The sequence below is a fragment of the Callorhinus ursinus genome, unplaced genomic scaffold (assembly GCF_003265705.2).
Source record: "Callorhinus ursinus isolate GAN/ISIS: 27379988/994484 unplaced genomic scaffold, GSC_fseal_2.0 scaffold82, whole genome shotgun sequence".
Lineage (NCBI taxonomy): Eukaryota > Metazoa > Chordata > Mammalia > Carnivora > Otariidae > Callorhinus > Callorhinus ursinus.
The window spans coordinates 20,080-36,620 of record NW_027397144.1 but is presented as its reverse complement, the minus strand read 5'-3'; the positions used below and the strand labels follow the sequence as shown (position 1 = coordinate 36,620).

The window sequence follows — 16,541 nt, the reverse complement described above, 5'->3', positions numbered from 1 at the left end:
CTGACCTTCTGCACAGACCTTGAAATCCCTCTCTTCTTCTGTGAAGTTGTTCAGGTCATCAAGCTTGCATGTTCTGACACCCTCATCAATAACATCCTGATATATTTTGCAACTAGCATATTTGGCGGTATTCCTCTGTGTGGAATCATTTTCTCTTATACTCAGATAGTATCCTCTGTTTTGAGAATGCCATCAGCAGGTGGGAAATATAAAGCTTTTTCCACCTGTGGGTCTCACCTGTCAGTTGTGTCTTTGTTCTATGGGACAGGTTTGGGGGTATACATAAGTTCTGCTCTTACTAACTCTTCCAGAAACACTGCAGTGGTTTCAATGATGTACACTGTTGTCCCTCAAATGATGAACCCCTTCATCTACAGCCTGAGGAACAGGGACATGAAGGGAGCCTTGAGGAAACTCATAAGTAGAACACCTTCTCTTCTGTGACTGTGTCATCTGCATGGACTGTGGTTTCTAGAATGAGTCAAAGTGACAAAAATACATGGTGAGCCAGAATGTCAGATTCTTGCATCACCAAGTTCTTTTAGAATGACTAGAGAACTTAATGGGTAAGTTCATCTTAACTTTGTGTTGAAACTTGATTTGTTCTTTGAATAGCTCTGTGATGTTTCAAAAATGAATTCTATTATCAAACGCAGTTTCTTTGGTCAGGTCCATAGAGCTGAACCTGAGGCAGGGCATACAGTGATTTTGTTTGGATATTCAAGGAAGAAGAAAAGTAAAGAAGTTGGATGGATCATGGAGAGGATCCAAATAAGTCTGTAGTCATGGAGACATAATTCTGCCAATTCCATAGATTGCACCGTTTGAATTGCACTTTGAAAATAAGCCTCCTATGAAACATGGGAGGAATGGATCTTTTATGCCTAATTTGGTAATTTCCAAGAGTGGTCACTGGTAACTTGTGTCTGTGCATAGCACTATCAGCATCTACTACACTTAGTTTCATCATCTATAAAACTGTTATAATTTGATTATCTTGGTAGTTTGAGATGATGGTAAATGAAGATAAACTGTTTAACTTAATTAGTGAAAAAAACTTTGTTTTGGGTGCCTGGGTAGCTCAGTCGTTAAGCGTCTGCTTTCGGCTCAGGTCGTGATTCCAGGGCCCTGGGATGAAGCCCTGCATCGGGCTCCCTGCTCAGCAGGAAGCCTGCTTCTCCCTCTCCCACTCCCCCTGCTTGTGTTCCCTCTCTCGCTGTCTCTTTCTGTCAAATAAATAAATAAAATCTTTAAAAAAAACCCTTTGTTTCTGCTAAAAGAAAGTAACCCTGACTCTAATAGACACAAGCAATAAAGAATGTTATATTCTTTTTAAAAAAGTTTTTATTTTATTCCAGTTAGGTAACACAAAATGTTATATTAGTGTCAGGTGATATAGTGATTCAACACCCATACAACACCCAGTGCTCATAACAACTGCCCTCCTATATCCCCATCACCTATTTCAGCCATTTCCCCCACCTACCTCCCCTCTGGTAACCATCAGTTTATTCTCTGTAGTTAAGAGTCTGTTTCTTGGCTTGCCTCTCTCTCTCTTTTTTCCCCTTTGCTTATTTGTTTTGTTTCTTAAATTCCACACATAAGTTAAATCATATGGTATTTGTCTTTCTCTGACTTATTTCACTTAGCATTATACTCTCTAGCTCCATTCATGTTGTTACAAATGGCAAGATTTCATTTCTCTTTATGGCTGAATAGTATTTCATTTTACATATCTATTTTTATGTATAATATATAGATATACAATGAATATTATTCATATATACACATACATATGACATCTTTATCCATTCATCTATCAGTGGACACTTGGGCTATTTTCATAATTTGGCTATTGTAAGTAATTCTGCAATAAACATAGGGGTGACTTTTCAAAGTGGGTATCCTGTCCAATATTGATGGAAATTTTGTTTGTAACTGGTTTTCTGTTATTATGAATAAAGCTGTTGGAATATTCTCATCTATGTCCCTTGGTGGAAATAAGATAGCCAGTTATACACATTAGAAGGTCCGGATAATCTATATCATCATCAATATACTTTCAAGGATACTGATAACCTGGTGGGAGTAAAAATAATTTATTAATTGGCATATCTTATTGTTATGTGGCTGGGCATCTTCACATATTAACTTTCTTTTATTATTTATAATTTTTTAATTAAAAAATTTTATTCCAGTATAATTAATACTTTATTATATTAGTTTCACTATACAATAGAATGATTCAACAATTCTATACATTACTCAGTGCTCATGATGATAAATGTACTCTTCATCTCCTTCACCTATTTCACCCAGCCCTCCACACACCTTCCTTCTGGCAACCATCAGTTTATTCTCTGTATTTAAGAGTCTGGTTGTTTTTTGTTTTTTGTTTTTGTTTTTTGTCTTTCTCTTTTTTTTTAAAAAAAGATTTTATTTATTTATTTATTTGAGAGAGAGATCGAGCGAGAGAACATGAGCAGGGCAGGGAGGGGTAGGGGGAGAACAGAGTCCCCGATGCGGGACTTGATCCCAGGATCCTGGGATCATGACCTGAGCCAAAGGCAGACGCTTAACTGAGCCACCCAGGTGCCCTGTCTCTCTTTTTCTTTGATGGTTTGTTTTGTTTTTTAAATTCTACCTATGAAGGAAATCATATGGTATTTGTCTTTCTTTCTTTTTTTTTAAGATTTTATTTATTTATTTGACAGAGGCACAGCAAGAGAGGGAACACAAGCAGAGGGAGTGGGAGAGGGAGAAGCAGGCTTCCTGAGGAGCAGGGAACCCGATGCGGGGCTCAATCCCAGGACCCTGGGATCATGACCTGAGCCAAAGGCAGTAGCTTAATGACTGAGCCACCCGGGCACCCCTGGTATTTGTCTTTCTCTGACAAATCTTGCCATGTTGTTGCAAATGGGAAGGTTTCATTCTTTTTTATGACTGAGAAATATTCCACTGTGTGTATATATACCACATCTTCTTTATCTATTCATCAGTGAATGAACACTTGGATTGCTTCCATAATTTGGCTACTGTAAATAATGCTGTAATAAACATAGGGGTGTATATATCTTTTTGAATGAGTATTTTTGGGTTCTTACTACTGGTAAATATCCAGTAGTAGAATTACTGGACCATATGGTAATTCCATTTTTTTCTTTCTTTTTTTTTTTTTAAAGATTTTATTTATTTATTCATGAGAGACAGAGGGAGAGAGAGAGAGAAGCAGAGGGAGAAGCAGGCTCCCAAGGAGCAGGGAGCCCGATGCGGGACTCGATCCCAGGACCCCGGGATCATGACCCGAGCCGAAGGCAGACGCCCAACCATCTGAGCCACCCAGGCGCCCGGTAATTCCATTTTTAATTCTTTGATGAATCTTCATACTGTTTTCCACAGTAGCTGCACCAGCTTGCATTCCCACCAATAGTATGTGAAGCTTCCTTTTTCTCCACATCCTTGCCAACACCTGTTGTTTCTTGTATTTTTGAATTTAGTCATTCTGACATGTGTGATGTGACATCTCATTGTGGTTTTGATTTGCATTTTCCTGATGATTAGTGATGTTGAGCATTTTTCATGTGTCTGTTGGCCATCTCTATGTCTTCTTTGGAGAAGTGTCTATTCATGTCTTCTGCCCACTTTTTAGCGGATTATTTATTTTTTTGTTTGAGTTGTGTAAGTTCTTTGCATATTTTGGATACTAACCCCTTATCAGATATGTCTTCTCCCATTCAGTAGGTTGTTTTTTCTTTTGTTGATTGTTTCCTTAGCTGTACAGAAACTTTTCATTTTGATGTAGTCTCAATAGTTTAATTTTGCTTTTTTATATTTATTTAAATTCAATTATCCAAGGTATAGTACATCATTAGTTTTTGATATAATGTTCAGTGATTCATTTGTTTCCCTTGCCTCAGGAGACATATCTAGAAAAATGTTGCTGTGGCTGATGTCAGAGAAATTACTACCTGTGCTTTCCTCTAGGATTTTTATGGTTTCAGGTGTCAGCTTCCCTTTCTTTTAAATATTTGTTTGTGGTATTTCTACTGAGTTTATGTTTTTCTTACTTATTTTTAAAATGTCTTCTTTTTTTAAAAGGTTTTATTTATTTATTTGAGAGAGAGAGTGAGAGAGAGAGAGAGAGAGAGTGCACGAGAGGGGGTAGGGTCAGAGGAAGAAGCAGACTCCCCACTGAGCAGGGAGCCTAATGTGGGACTTGATCCTGGAACTCCAGGATCATGACCTGAGCCCAAGGCAGTTGCTTAGCCAACTGAGCCAGCCAGGTGCTCCTATGCTTTTCTTATTAATTCACATAAGTTTTTTAGATAATTTTAACCCACAGTACCCTAGAGTGAACAAATATGTACCTTGAAAATATTGTGAAAAAATTAGAAAAAAAATAGTTACAAATATGTAAAAAGAAGTAACAGATTTGTCTGCATTGATGAGAGACAAATTGTTACACAGAATAAATTAGAATCTACTTATAAATATACACAATGAAGATTAAGCTTCAGGAAACAGTGACTCTTAGAAGAAAAACTTTTGAGAGTTCCCCATTTTACAACAACTCAGCTATATTTTCAAATGTATTATTTATATCAATATATAAAAACTATATTTTCATAGCTAAAATTGGTATCAGACTTACTGATGTCATTCATTGGATAGAGATCCCTTCATTAATACCTAAGAAAAGAAGACTGAAATTCACTTAGAGAAGGATAGTATGTCTATATTTGCAAAACATCTGAAATGGAGATGAACAGACCCAGATGTACATGATGTACACTTGGTCTCCTAGGGTCAAGAAAGCACCATCCTGAATTCCACTGTTCTAGAGTCTTGGTCCTTGAGGATTTACACTGCCCTGGGATGTCTGTGAAAAAAAAATTGCTTAGTTAATGAGGAGCTTTGGAAATTGAACCTTCAGGGATACAGAGACTGCAATCTGCCTGTGACCACCTCATTCAACATGAAAAGTAGTAGCACACCTAAGCCTCCTCCCACAGATGATCCCTCTTGTTCCGGAGCCTGGGTCTCACTCAATCCCTCTGCCCTTCCTGAGAACAGATCTTCCATAAGGTACATCAGAAATGTCAATCATCATTCCACTATGATGCCAACCAGGTAACCTAACACCCCTTACTCAATGTTTGGAAATGGGGGCAAATGTCTTACTACAGGTTCATCTGGGGCAGCTGTGAAGAGAGTACATACACCAAATGATTGAATCCAAGTCACCTATGGTCCTTTCACCTGTCTTGTCTTCACGTGTTTCCTTGTACTTTTTGCCATCACTCCATTTACTAATACCTTTTCACTCAATTGTATGGCCAGGACCATTTCTTCTTGGGTAGAAATCTGCTTTTTAAAAAACATGACTGTTGGGGCCCTTAGGGCCTGGGTGGCTCAGTCGGTTAAGCATCTGCCTTTGGCTTAGGTCATGCTCCCAGGGTTCTGGGATCAACCTCTGCATTGGGCTCCTTGCTCAGGGGGGAGTCTGCTTCTCCGTTTGCCCCTTACCCCTCACCCCTCACCCCGGTCTCATGCTCTCTTTCTCAAATAAATAAATAAATAAAATCTTAAAAAAATAAAGTCTAAAAAATATGACCATTATAAAATTTTCTGACATTTACTTATAATCTTGTAGTGGTAAGAGGGCAGGAAGTTTGGAAAAAGTTTACCTTATCTTCTCATTCTTGGTTCTTGACACATCTATGTATTATCTCAGTTGTCTGCCTCTGAAGTATCTAGAGGTCCAGACAGAATGTTTCTTTTTTTAAGATTTATTTATTTATTTATTTATTTATTTATTTTTTAGACAAGGAGATATTGAATACAAGAGTGGAGAAAAGGGAAATTGTCAATATTAGGAGCATTACTTTCCCCATAAACGCAGAAAAGAAGGTCCATAAGTTAGAATCACCTTTTCTGGGAAAGGGTTAACAGTGGAGGTCTCAGGAGAATCAAAGGAGTTGCTGGAGAATCTTCTGTTGTTATTGGAGGTTGAGTGATGGTTTTATTTTCAGCACCACAGCTGAGAAACAGCTCCCTGCCTGCCATTCATAGTGTCTCTCATGGACCCAAAGCAGGGCATGATCTCACAACCCTGAGTTCATGATCTGAGCTGAAACCAAGAGTTGGATGCTTAACCGACTGCGTCACCCAGGTGCCCCCCAGACAGAATCTTCAGGTACCTTCCCAGTCTGTTTCTTTTTATAAAATTACCAAATGTTTTATTTTTTTTCAGAAGTAAACATTTTTATTGAAGTGTAACATACACAAAGAAAGGTGCACTAATTAATGAATTTTCTAAAGTGGAATAAACCCACATAACTACTAAGTCTGATCAAGAAATTAAGCAAAAACTAATGATGTACTGTATGGTGACTAACATAACATAATAAAAAATGATAAAAAAAAGAAAGCATTACAAGGTGTTCACATTCTACATATTAGTTTATTTTTTAAAAGGATTTTATTTATTCATTTGAGAGAGAGAGGATGAGCATGGGGAGGGACAGAGGGAGAGGGAGAGAGAAAAGCCTGACATGGGGATCAATCCTAGGACTCTGAGATCATGACCTGAGCCAAAGTCAGACACTTAACTAACTGAGCCACCCAGGTGCCCCTAAAATTACAAAATGTTTTAAATAAACAGAGCATCATAAACAGTGTAATTTTTTAAAATGACTACCTCTTAACCCTCTCCAGACTTAATAGCTATTGATGCTCTGCTTTATCAGCTTCAGGCTTTTATTATTATTATTTTTATTATGGTATTTTATTTTTTTATTATGTTATGTTAATCACCATACATCATTAGTTTTTTGTCTTTAAATTTTTTATTGTTATGTTAATCACCATACATTACATCATTAGTTTTTGATGTAGTGTTCCATGATTCATTGTTTACATATAACACCCAGTGCTCCATTCAGTACGTGCCCTCTAAAATACCCATCACCAGGCTAACTGATCCCCCACCCCCTCCCCTCTAGAACCCTCAGTTTGTTTCTCAGAGTCCATAGTCTCTCATGGTTCGTCTCCCCCTCCAATTCCCCCCCTTAATTTTTCCCTTCCTGCTATCTTCTTCTTCTTCTTTTTTTTAACATAATGTATTATTTGTTTCAGAGGTACAGATCTGTGATTCAAGTCTTACACAATTCAGAGGGCTCACCATAGCACATACCCTCCCTTATTATTATTATTATTTTTAAAGGTTTTTATTTATTTATTTGTCAGAAAGAGAGAGAGAGTGCACAGCAGGGAGAGAGGCAGGCAGAGGGAGAAGCAGGCTCCCCGCTGAGCAAGGAGCCTGATGTGGGACTTGATCCCAGGGTCCTGGGATCATGACCTGAGCTGAAGGCAGATGCTTAACCAACTGAGCCACCCAGGCATCCCAGGTTTTTATTATTTTTAAAGAAACAGAATAATATACATACAGAAGGCACCCATCTCTTATTCCTCTCTATTAGTCTCCATCCCATCCCGAGATGGTTTTTGCCTCTAGTGATGCTCCTCCTCCTGGTCTAGGAAACACACATTTGATTGACTCCATCTTTTCCATCAGATTCATCAACAATATGGAATCCAGAAATGATACACATGTCTCAGATTTCCTTCTCATGAGAGTGACAGAGGATCCAGAACTGCAGTTCCCCCTATTCATCCTGTTCTTATCCATGTACCTGGTCACCATCCTGGGAAACTTGCTCATCATCCTGGCTGTCAGCTCTGACTCCCACCTCCACACACCCATGTACTTCTTTCTCTCCAACCTGTCTATTAATGATATCTGTTTAAGCACAACCACTATCCCAAAGATGATGGTGAACATCCAAACACAGAATCAAAGCATCACTTACACAGGCTGCCTCACCCAGATCTGCTTTATCCTGGTTTTTGCAAGTTTAGAAAGTAGTCTTCTTGCAGTAATGGCCTATGACCGCTATGTGGCCATTTGTCATCCACTGAGGTACACCGTCATCATGAACTCCCGCCTCTGTGGCCTTCTGATTCTACTCCCCCTCTTCGTCATCATTGTGGATGCCCTGATGCACAGTCTAATGGTATTGCAACTGACCTTCTGCACAGACCTTGAAATCCCTCTCTTCTTCTGTGAAGTTGTTCAGGTCATCAAGATTGCATGTTCTGACACCCTCATCAATAACATCCTGATATATTTTGCAACTAGCATATTTGGCGGTATTCCTCTGTGTGGAATCATTTTCTCTTATACTCAGATAGTATCCTCTGTTTTGAGAATGCCATCAGCAGGTGGGAAGTATAAAGCTTTTTCCACCTGTGGGTCTCACCTGTCAGTTGTGTCTTTGTTCTATGGGACAGGTTTGGGGGTATACATAAGTTCTGCTCTTACTAACTCTTCCAGAAACACTGCAGTGGTTTCAATGATGTACACTGTTGTCCCTCAAATGATGAACCCCTTCATCTACAGCCTGAGGAACAGGGACATGAAGGGAGCCTTGAGGAAACTCATAAGTAGAACACCTTCTCTTCTGTGACTGTGTCATCTGCATGGACTGTGGTTTCTAGAATGAGTCAAAGTGACAAAAATACATGGTGAGCCAGAATGTCAGATTCTTGCATCACCAAGTTCTTTTAGAATGACTAGAGAACTTAATGGGTAAGTTCATCTTAACTTTGTGTTGAAACTTGATTTGTTCTTTGAATAGCTCTGTGATGTTTCAAAAATTAGTTCCAATTCCTAAGCCTGGTATTTTTGGTGGGATCCTCACAAGCTGTCCCAAGACAAGGGTTATACTCATAATGAAATGTCAGAAGAGAAGTGAGAGAAGTTGGACAGGTCAGGGAGAGGATCAAATAAGTCTGTGGTTATAGGAGAGATTTGATTCTGCCTGATCTCACGGTTATGGCCATGTGAATTGCACTCCAGAGACAAGCCAGATGTATGACCTGGTGTGTGTGTGGGGAGCTGTTCTTTCATACTCCAATAATTCCTGAAACCTATCACTGGTCAGTGTCAGTGCAGGGTAACATCAGCATTAACTATACTCAGTTCTATAATGTGATTATCTCATTGGCTTGAGATGATCATTAGACCTTTGATCCTGATCAGTGAGGAAGCTATCATCTCTACTAAGAAAGTAATCCTGATTATAAAATGCCAAAACAATAAACATATTTGTATTTCCCTGATGATCGGTGATGGTGAGCATCTTTTCATGTATTTGTTGGCCATCTATATGTCTCCTTTGGAAAAATGTCTGTTCATGTCTTCTGCCCATTTCTTATTGGATTTTCATTTTTTTGCATGTTGAGTTTTATAAGTTCTTTATAGATTTTAGATATTAATCCTTTATCAAATATGTCATTTGCAAATATATCCTCCCATTCCATACGTTGCCTTTGATGGTTTCCTTCACTGTGCAGAAGCTTTTTATTTTGATGAAGTTTCGATTGTTTATTTTATTTTATTTTTTTGAATCATGGGGCATTTTTATTATAATTTTATATTTCAAAGTGGTTATACCAATTTACATTCTGATCCACAGTATATGTGTTCCTCTTGCTTCATATTCTCACCAGTACTTTGATTACCAGTCTCATGGGTGAGGTTATATGGTATTACATTATGGGTTTCAAAAAAGATTTTATTTATTTATTTATTTGACAGAGAGAGACACTGCGAGAGAAGGAACACAAGCAGGGGGAGTGGAAGAGGGAGAAGCAGGCTTCCCACTGAGCAAGAAGCCCGATGTGGGGCTCGATCCCAGGACCCTGGGATCATGACCTGAGCCGAAGGCAGCCGCTTAACTGAGTCACCCAGGCCCCCTTACGTTATGGTTTTAATGTGCATTTCCTTAACTACAAATGAGATAGAACATTTTTTTTAAGATAGAACCTTTTTTAATAGGTTAATTGGCTATTTAGATTTCTTTTTCTGTGAAGTGCATGTTCAAGTTTTTGCCCATTTTTCTACTGATTTTTTTTTCTAGCTGATGTGTATAAGTTTATATATAAACTTATATAAACTGAGCCACCCAGGCACCCCACACTGAAACTATAGATCACTTGGGATAAGTGAAACCTTTATCATGACATGTCTTCTAATCTGTAAATGTGGTATCTACATCTAAAACGAATGATGTACTATATGTTGGCTAATTGAATTTAAGTAATAAAAATGAGAGACATTTGGGGGATGCCTGTGTGGCTCAGTTGGTTAAACGTCTGCCTTCAGCTCAGGTCATGATCCTAGGGTCCTGGGATTGAGTCCCCCATCTGGTTCCTTGCTTAGTGGGGAGCCTGCTTCTCCCTCTGCCTGCCGCTCCCCTTGCTTGTGCTCTCTCTCTGACAAATAAATAAAATCTCAAGAAAAGAAAGAAAGACATTTGAGAAGACCTAAATCAGTTGTTTTTTTTTTTAAACCTGTTGTGATTCTTTTTTTTTTTTAAGATTTTATTTATTTATTAGAGATCGAGTGAGAGAGAAACAGCATGAGAGGGGAGAGAGTCAGAGGGAGAAGCAGGCTCCCCACTGAGCTGGGAGCCCGATGTGGGACTCAATCCCAGGACTCCGGGATCATGACCTGAGCCGAAGGCAGTCGCTTAACCAACTGAGCCACCCAGGCGCCCTCTAAATCAGTTGTTTATTTTTGCTTTTGTTTCCCTTGCTTCAGGAGATGTATCTAGAAAGAAGTTGCTATGGCCAATGTCAAAGAGGTTACTGCTTGTGTTTTCCTCTAGGATTTTTCTAGTTTCAGGTCTTATATTTAGGTTTTTAATCATTATGAATTTATTTTTGTGTTTGGTGTAAGAGAGCAGTCCAGTTTAATTCTTCTGCATGTTGCTGTTGAGTTTTCCAACACCATTTGTTGAAGAGACTGTTTTTCCCACTGGATATTCTTTCCTGCTTTGCAAAGATTAATTGATCATATAGCTGTAGTTTTATTTCTGGGCTTTCTATTCTGTTCCATTGATCTCTGTGTCTCTTTTTGTGCCAGTACCATATTGCCTTGATGACTACAGCTTTGTAATATAACTTGAAGCCTGGAATTGTGATGCCTCCAGCTTTGCTTTTTTTTTTTTTTTTTTTTTAAATTTTTTGTGTCTATTCAGGATCTCTTTTGGTTCCATACAAATTTTAGGAATTTTTGTTCTAGCTCTGTGAAAAATGCTGTTGATATTTTGATAAGAATTGCATTAAATGTATAGATTGCTTTGGGTAGTATAGACATTTTAACATGTTTGTCCTTCTAATCCATGAACATGAAATGTCTTTCCATTTCTTTGTGTCATCATCAATTTCTTTTGCCAGTGTTTTATAGTTTTCAGAGTACAGGTCTTTCACCTCTTTGGTTAAGTTTATTCCTAGGTATGTTATTATTTTTGGTGCAATTGTAAATGGGATTGATTCCTTAAATTCTCTTTCTGCTGCTTCATTGTTGATGTATAGAAATGCAACAGATTTCTGTACATTGATTTTGTATCTTGCCAGTTTACTGAATTCGTTGATCAATTCTAGCAGTTTTTTAGTGGAGTCTTTTGGGTTTTCTATATAGAATATTGCATCATCTGCAAATAGTGAAAGTTTTACTTCTTCCTTGCTGATTTGAATGCCTTTTATTTCTTTTTGTTGTCTGATTGCTGTGGCTAGGACTTCCACCATACACAGTGAAGGAAACCATCAACAAAACTAAAAGGCCACTTATGGAAACATATTTGCAAACAACATATCCAATAAGGGTTAGTATCCAAAATCTATAAAGAACTTATCAAACTCAACACCCAAAACACAAATAATCCAGTTAAGAAATGGGCAGAAGACATGAACACACATTTTTCCAAAGAAGACACCTAGATGGCTAACAGACACATGAAAAGATGCTCACCATCACTCATCATCAGGGAAATACAAATCAGAACTACAATAAGATATCATCTCACACCTGTCAGAATGACTAAAATCAACAACATGAGAGACAATATGTTGGCAAGAATGTGGAGAAAAAGGAACCCTCTTGCACTGTTGGTGGAATGCAAACTGGTACAACCACTGTGGAAAAGAGTGTGGAGGTTCTCAAAAAGGTAAAAATAGAGATACCCTATGACCCAGCAATTGCACTACTGGGTATTTAACCAAAAAATACAAAAACACTAACTCAAAGGGATACATGCACCCCAGTATTTATAGCAGCATTATCTCAATAGACGAATTATGGAAATAGCCCAAATGTCCTTTGATTGATGAATGGATAAAGAAAATGTGGTGTATATATACAATGGAATATTATTTACCAGAAACAAGAATGGAATCTTGCCATTTGCAATGATATGGATGGAGCTAAAGAGTATAATGTTAAGCAAAATCAATCAGAGAAAGACAAGTACCATATGATTTCACTCATATGTGGAATTTAAGAAACCAAACAGATGAGCAAATTGATTAAAAGAGAGAGAGATAGAGAGAGGCAAACCAAGAAACAGACTCTTAATTACAGAGAAGAAAGTGATGGTTACCAGAAGGGAGGTGGGTAGGGGATGGGTTAAATAGGTGTTGTGGTTAAGGAGTGCACTTGTGATCAGCACCAGGTGATGTATGGAAGTGTTGAATCACTATATTGTACACCTGAAACTAATAATACACTGTATGTTATCTAACTGGAATTTAAATAAAAACTTAAAAAGAAACAATGGGAAAGATACAGTCTCTTCAACAAATGGTGTTGGGAAAACTGGACAGCCACATGGAAATGAATGAAACTGGACCACTTTCTTTCACCCTATGCAACTTTCATGATTTTTACATGTGCAGTTTGGTGGCACAACTACACTCACAGCATTAGGCAAACATTGAGTCTGTTTCCATAGCTTTCATGAATCAAACAGAAAATCTGTAGCCATTTATCATAACTTGATCTAATGCCACAGAACCTAGTCTACTTTCTATCTCTATGATTTTTCTTACTCTAGATATTTCATATAAGAGAAGTCATAAAATACATGTTCTTTTGCATCTGGCTTATTATACTTAGCATAATGTTTTCAAGGTTTGTCCATGTTTTAGTATGTTTCAAAACTGCATTCCTTTTTATGCTCAAACATAATCCAGTGTGTGTGTGTGTGTGTGTGTGTGTGTGTGTGTGTGTGTGTGTTTCCACACTTTGGGTATTGTCAGTAATACTGCTACGAGCATTGTTATATAAGTACCTGTTTGTATTCCTGATTTGAATTCTTTGGCTATATACCTAGGGGTGGAATTGCTGTGTTGTATGGTAGTTCTATATTTAGCTTTTGAGAAACTGCCAAACGGCACTCTCTGAACTCAAAAAATCTATGTCCTCTGATTTTATTCTGTATAAAATTGTTTGGACTGATTGGGGCCCCCTGCAATTCCATATGAGTCTGAGGATCAGTTTTTCCATATCTGGAAAAAAGGCATTGTCCCTTTTTGCACAAAAATAATATTGAGAGAAATTGCATTGAACCTCTAGGTTTCTTTTCTTTTTTTTAGATTTTATTTACTTATTTGAATGAGAGAGAGAGAGAGAGCACAGAGGGAGAGAGAGAAGTAGACTCCCTGCTGAGCAGAGAGCCCAACACAGGGCTCGATCCCAGGACCCTGAGATCATGACCTGAGCCGAAGGCAGATGCTTAGCCAACGGCAGATGCTTAGCTGACTGAGCCACCCAGGCACCCCACTAGGTTTCTTTGTATAGATTGACATCTTAACAATGAAGTCTTTCTACCTGTTAACACCAAACACAGTTCCATTTATTTAGGTTTTCTTCAATTTATTTCAGCCATGTGTTCAGTTTTCAGTGTACAAGTCTCTTACCTCGTTGGTTAAATTTATTTTAGGTGTTTCATTGTTTTAAATGCTATTTTAAACAGAATAACCTTCTTATATTCCTTTCAGTTGCTCCTTTCAGATGTGTAAGAACACAACTGATATTGGTATGTTGATCACATATCCTGCAACAGTTCTTTGCTCACTACCTTTCTTGTGGATTCTTTGGAGTTTACTATATATAGGATCAGGTCCCTGTGAATAGAGGTAGTTTCACTTCCTCCATTCCAATCTGGATGACTTTTATTTGGTTTTCTTGACTAATAGCTCTGGCTAGAACTTCCAGTTCCATTGTGACCAGCAACAGTGAGATAGGCTTCCTTGCCTTGTCCTTTTGTTAGGGAAAAAGTTTTCAGTCTTTCACTATGAAGTATGGTGTTAGCTGTGGGTTTTTCATAAAAACCATTTAACATCTAGAGGAATTATTGCACCATCCCTAGTTTTCTGAGTTTTTTTTTTTATTATCATGAATGGGTTTTGGATTTTATGAAATTCCTTTTCTTCATCAATTGAGATTGAGTTTTTTTGTCCTTTTGTTTATTAATGTGATGCATTTCCTTGATCTAGTTTCTTATGTTGAACCACCCTTGAGTTCTTGGATAAATATCATTTGGTTATGGTAATTATCCTTTTAATTTGGTGTTGGATTCAATTTGTTAATATTTTGTTGATTTTTGCATTTGTCTTTATCAGGGATATTCCTTTATAATTTTACTGTGATGTCTTTATATGGATTTGGTGTCAGGGTAATGCTGGCTTCATGAGATGATTTAGGAAATGTTTCCATCTTTAAAATTTTTTGGAAGAATTTAAGAAATATTGGTGTAAATTCTTCCTTAAATATTTGGTAGAATTAACCAGTGAAACCATGTCATCATGAGCTTTTTCTGTGTTGGGAGGTTTTTGATTATAGATTCAATCTCCTTCCTCATTATTGGTCTCTTCAGACTTTCTTTCTTCATGATTCAGTCTTGATTTCTTTTATGTTTTTAGGAGTCTATCCATTTCTTCTAGGTTATCCAGCTTGTTGGCATATAATTGCTCATAGTAGTCTCTTAGGATCTTTTGTGTTTCTGTGGTATCAGTTGTAATGTTTCCTTTTTCCTTTTTTATTTTATTTGAGTCTTCTCTCTTTTTTTTCTTAGTCTAGTTAAATTTTCTAATTTTTATTATCATTTCAAAAAAAAACAGCTCATAGTTTTGTTGTTTTTTTAAATATGGTTTTCATGGGGTGCCTAGGTGGCTCAGTTGGTGAAGCATCAGACTCTTGGTTTTGGCTCAGGTCATGATCTCATGGGTCATGAGATTGAGCCCTGGGTTAAGCATCCAAATCTTGGATTCAGCTCAGGTCATGATCTCATGGGCTGTGAGATCGAGCCCTGAGTTGGGCTCTGCACTCAGTGGGGAGTCTGCTTGAAGATTCTCTCACCCTTCCCCTCCCCAACTTGCTCTGTCCCTCACTCAATAAATAAATCTTTATATGGTTTTCTGGTCTCTATTTCATTTATTTCTGCTCTTTATGTTTTACCTCCTTCTGCTAAGTTTGACCTTAGTTTGTTCTTTATTGAGATTTTTTTTCCCTTAATGTAGACATGTGTCACTCTAAATATCTCCCTTAGAACTGTTTTTTAAAAGATTTTATTTATTTGAGAAAGAGAGAAAGAGAGAGGGGGAGAGAGGGGGAAAGCACAGAGGGGGAGTGAGAGGGAAAAGCAGATTTCCAGCCAAGCAGAGAGCCTGATGTGGGGCTTGATCCCAGGACCCTGAGATCACAACCCGAGCCAAAGGCAGACACCCAACTGACTGAGCTACCCAGGTGCCCCACTCTTAGAAGTGTTTTTGAATCATCCTATAGTTATTGATATATTGTGCTTTCATTTTTTTTGTTTCAAGGTGTTTTTTATTTCCTTTTTGATTTCTTCTGTGTGTTTTTTTTTTATGTTCAGTTAGCCACTGTATAGTACATCATTAGTTTTTGATGTAGTATTCAGTGAATCATTAGTTACATAAACACCCAGTGCTCATCACAACACATGCCCTCCTTAATACCCATCACCCTGTTACCCCCTCTCCCACAACCCTCCTCCCCTCTGAAACCCTCAGTTTATTTTCCAGGGTACATAGTCTCTCATGCTTCATTGCCCTCTCTGATTTCTCCCCCTTCAGATTTCCCTCCCTTTCCCTATGGTCCTCTTGCTATTGCTTATGTTCCACATATGAGTGAAACCATATGATAAGTGTCTTTCTCTCCTTGACTTACTTCACTTAGCTTAATTCCCTCCAGTTCCATCCATGTTGATGCAAATGGTGGGTATTCATCCTTTCTGATGGCTGAATAATATTCCATTGTGTAATGTACCACATCTTCGTTATCCATTCATCTATTGAAGGGCATCTCAGCCCCTTCCACAGTTGGCTATTGTGGACATTGCTGCTATGAACATTTGGAGTGCATGTGCCCCTTCTTTTCATTACATCTGTATCTTTGGGGTAAATACCTAGTAGTGCATACTGGGTATTTACCCCAAAGGTACAAATGTAGGGATCCGAAAGGGTACATGCATCCCGATGTTTATAGCAGCAATGTCCACAATAGCCAAACTGTGGAAAGAGCCAAAATGTCCACTGACAGATGAATGGATAAAGAAGATATGGTGTACACACACACACACACACACACACACACACACACACACACACACACA

The 16,541-nt window shown here is 38.0% G+C and overlaps 1 protein-coding gene and 1 pseudogene across 1 annotated transcript; both read left to right on the top strand.

Moving 5' to 3' along the window:
- LOC112816463 (olfactory receptor 7G3-like) overlaps positions 1-444 on the top strand; it is an 18,969-nt pseudogene extending 18,525 nt beyond the window's left edge.
- A 7,145-nt stretch (positions 445-7,589) lies between these two features.
- On the top strand, positions 7,590-8,528 carry LOC112818083 (olfactory receptor 7G2-like). The gene has a single exon (XM_025865317.2). The coding sequence runs from the start codon at positions 7,590-7,592 to the stop codon at positions 8,526-8,528; it is 939 nt and encodes a 312-aa protein (XP_025721102.2).
- The last annotated feature ends 8,013 nt before the right edge of the window (positions 8,529-16,541 follow it).

Coding starts and splice junctions, on each gene's coding strand:
- LOC112818083 (XM_025865317.2), top strand. CDS start 7,590: ATGGAATCCAGAAATGATACACATGTCTCAGATTTCCTTCTCATGAGA.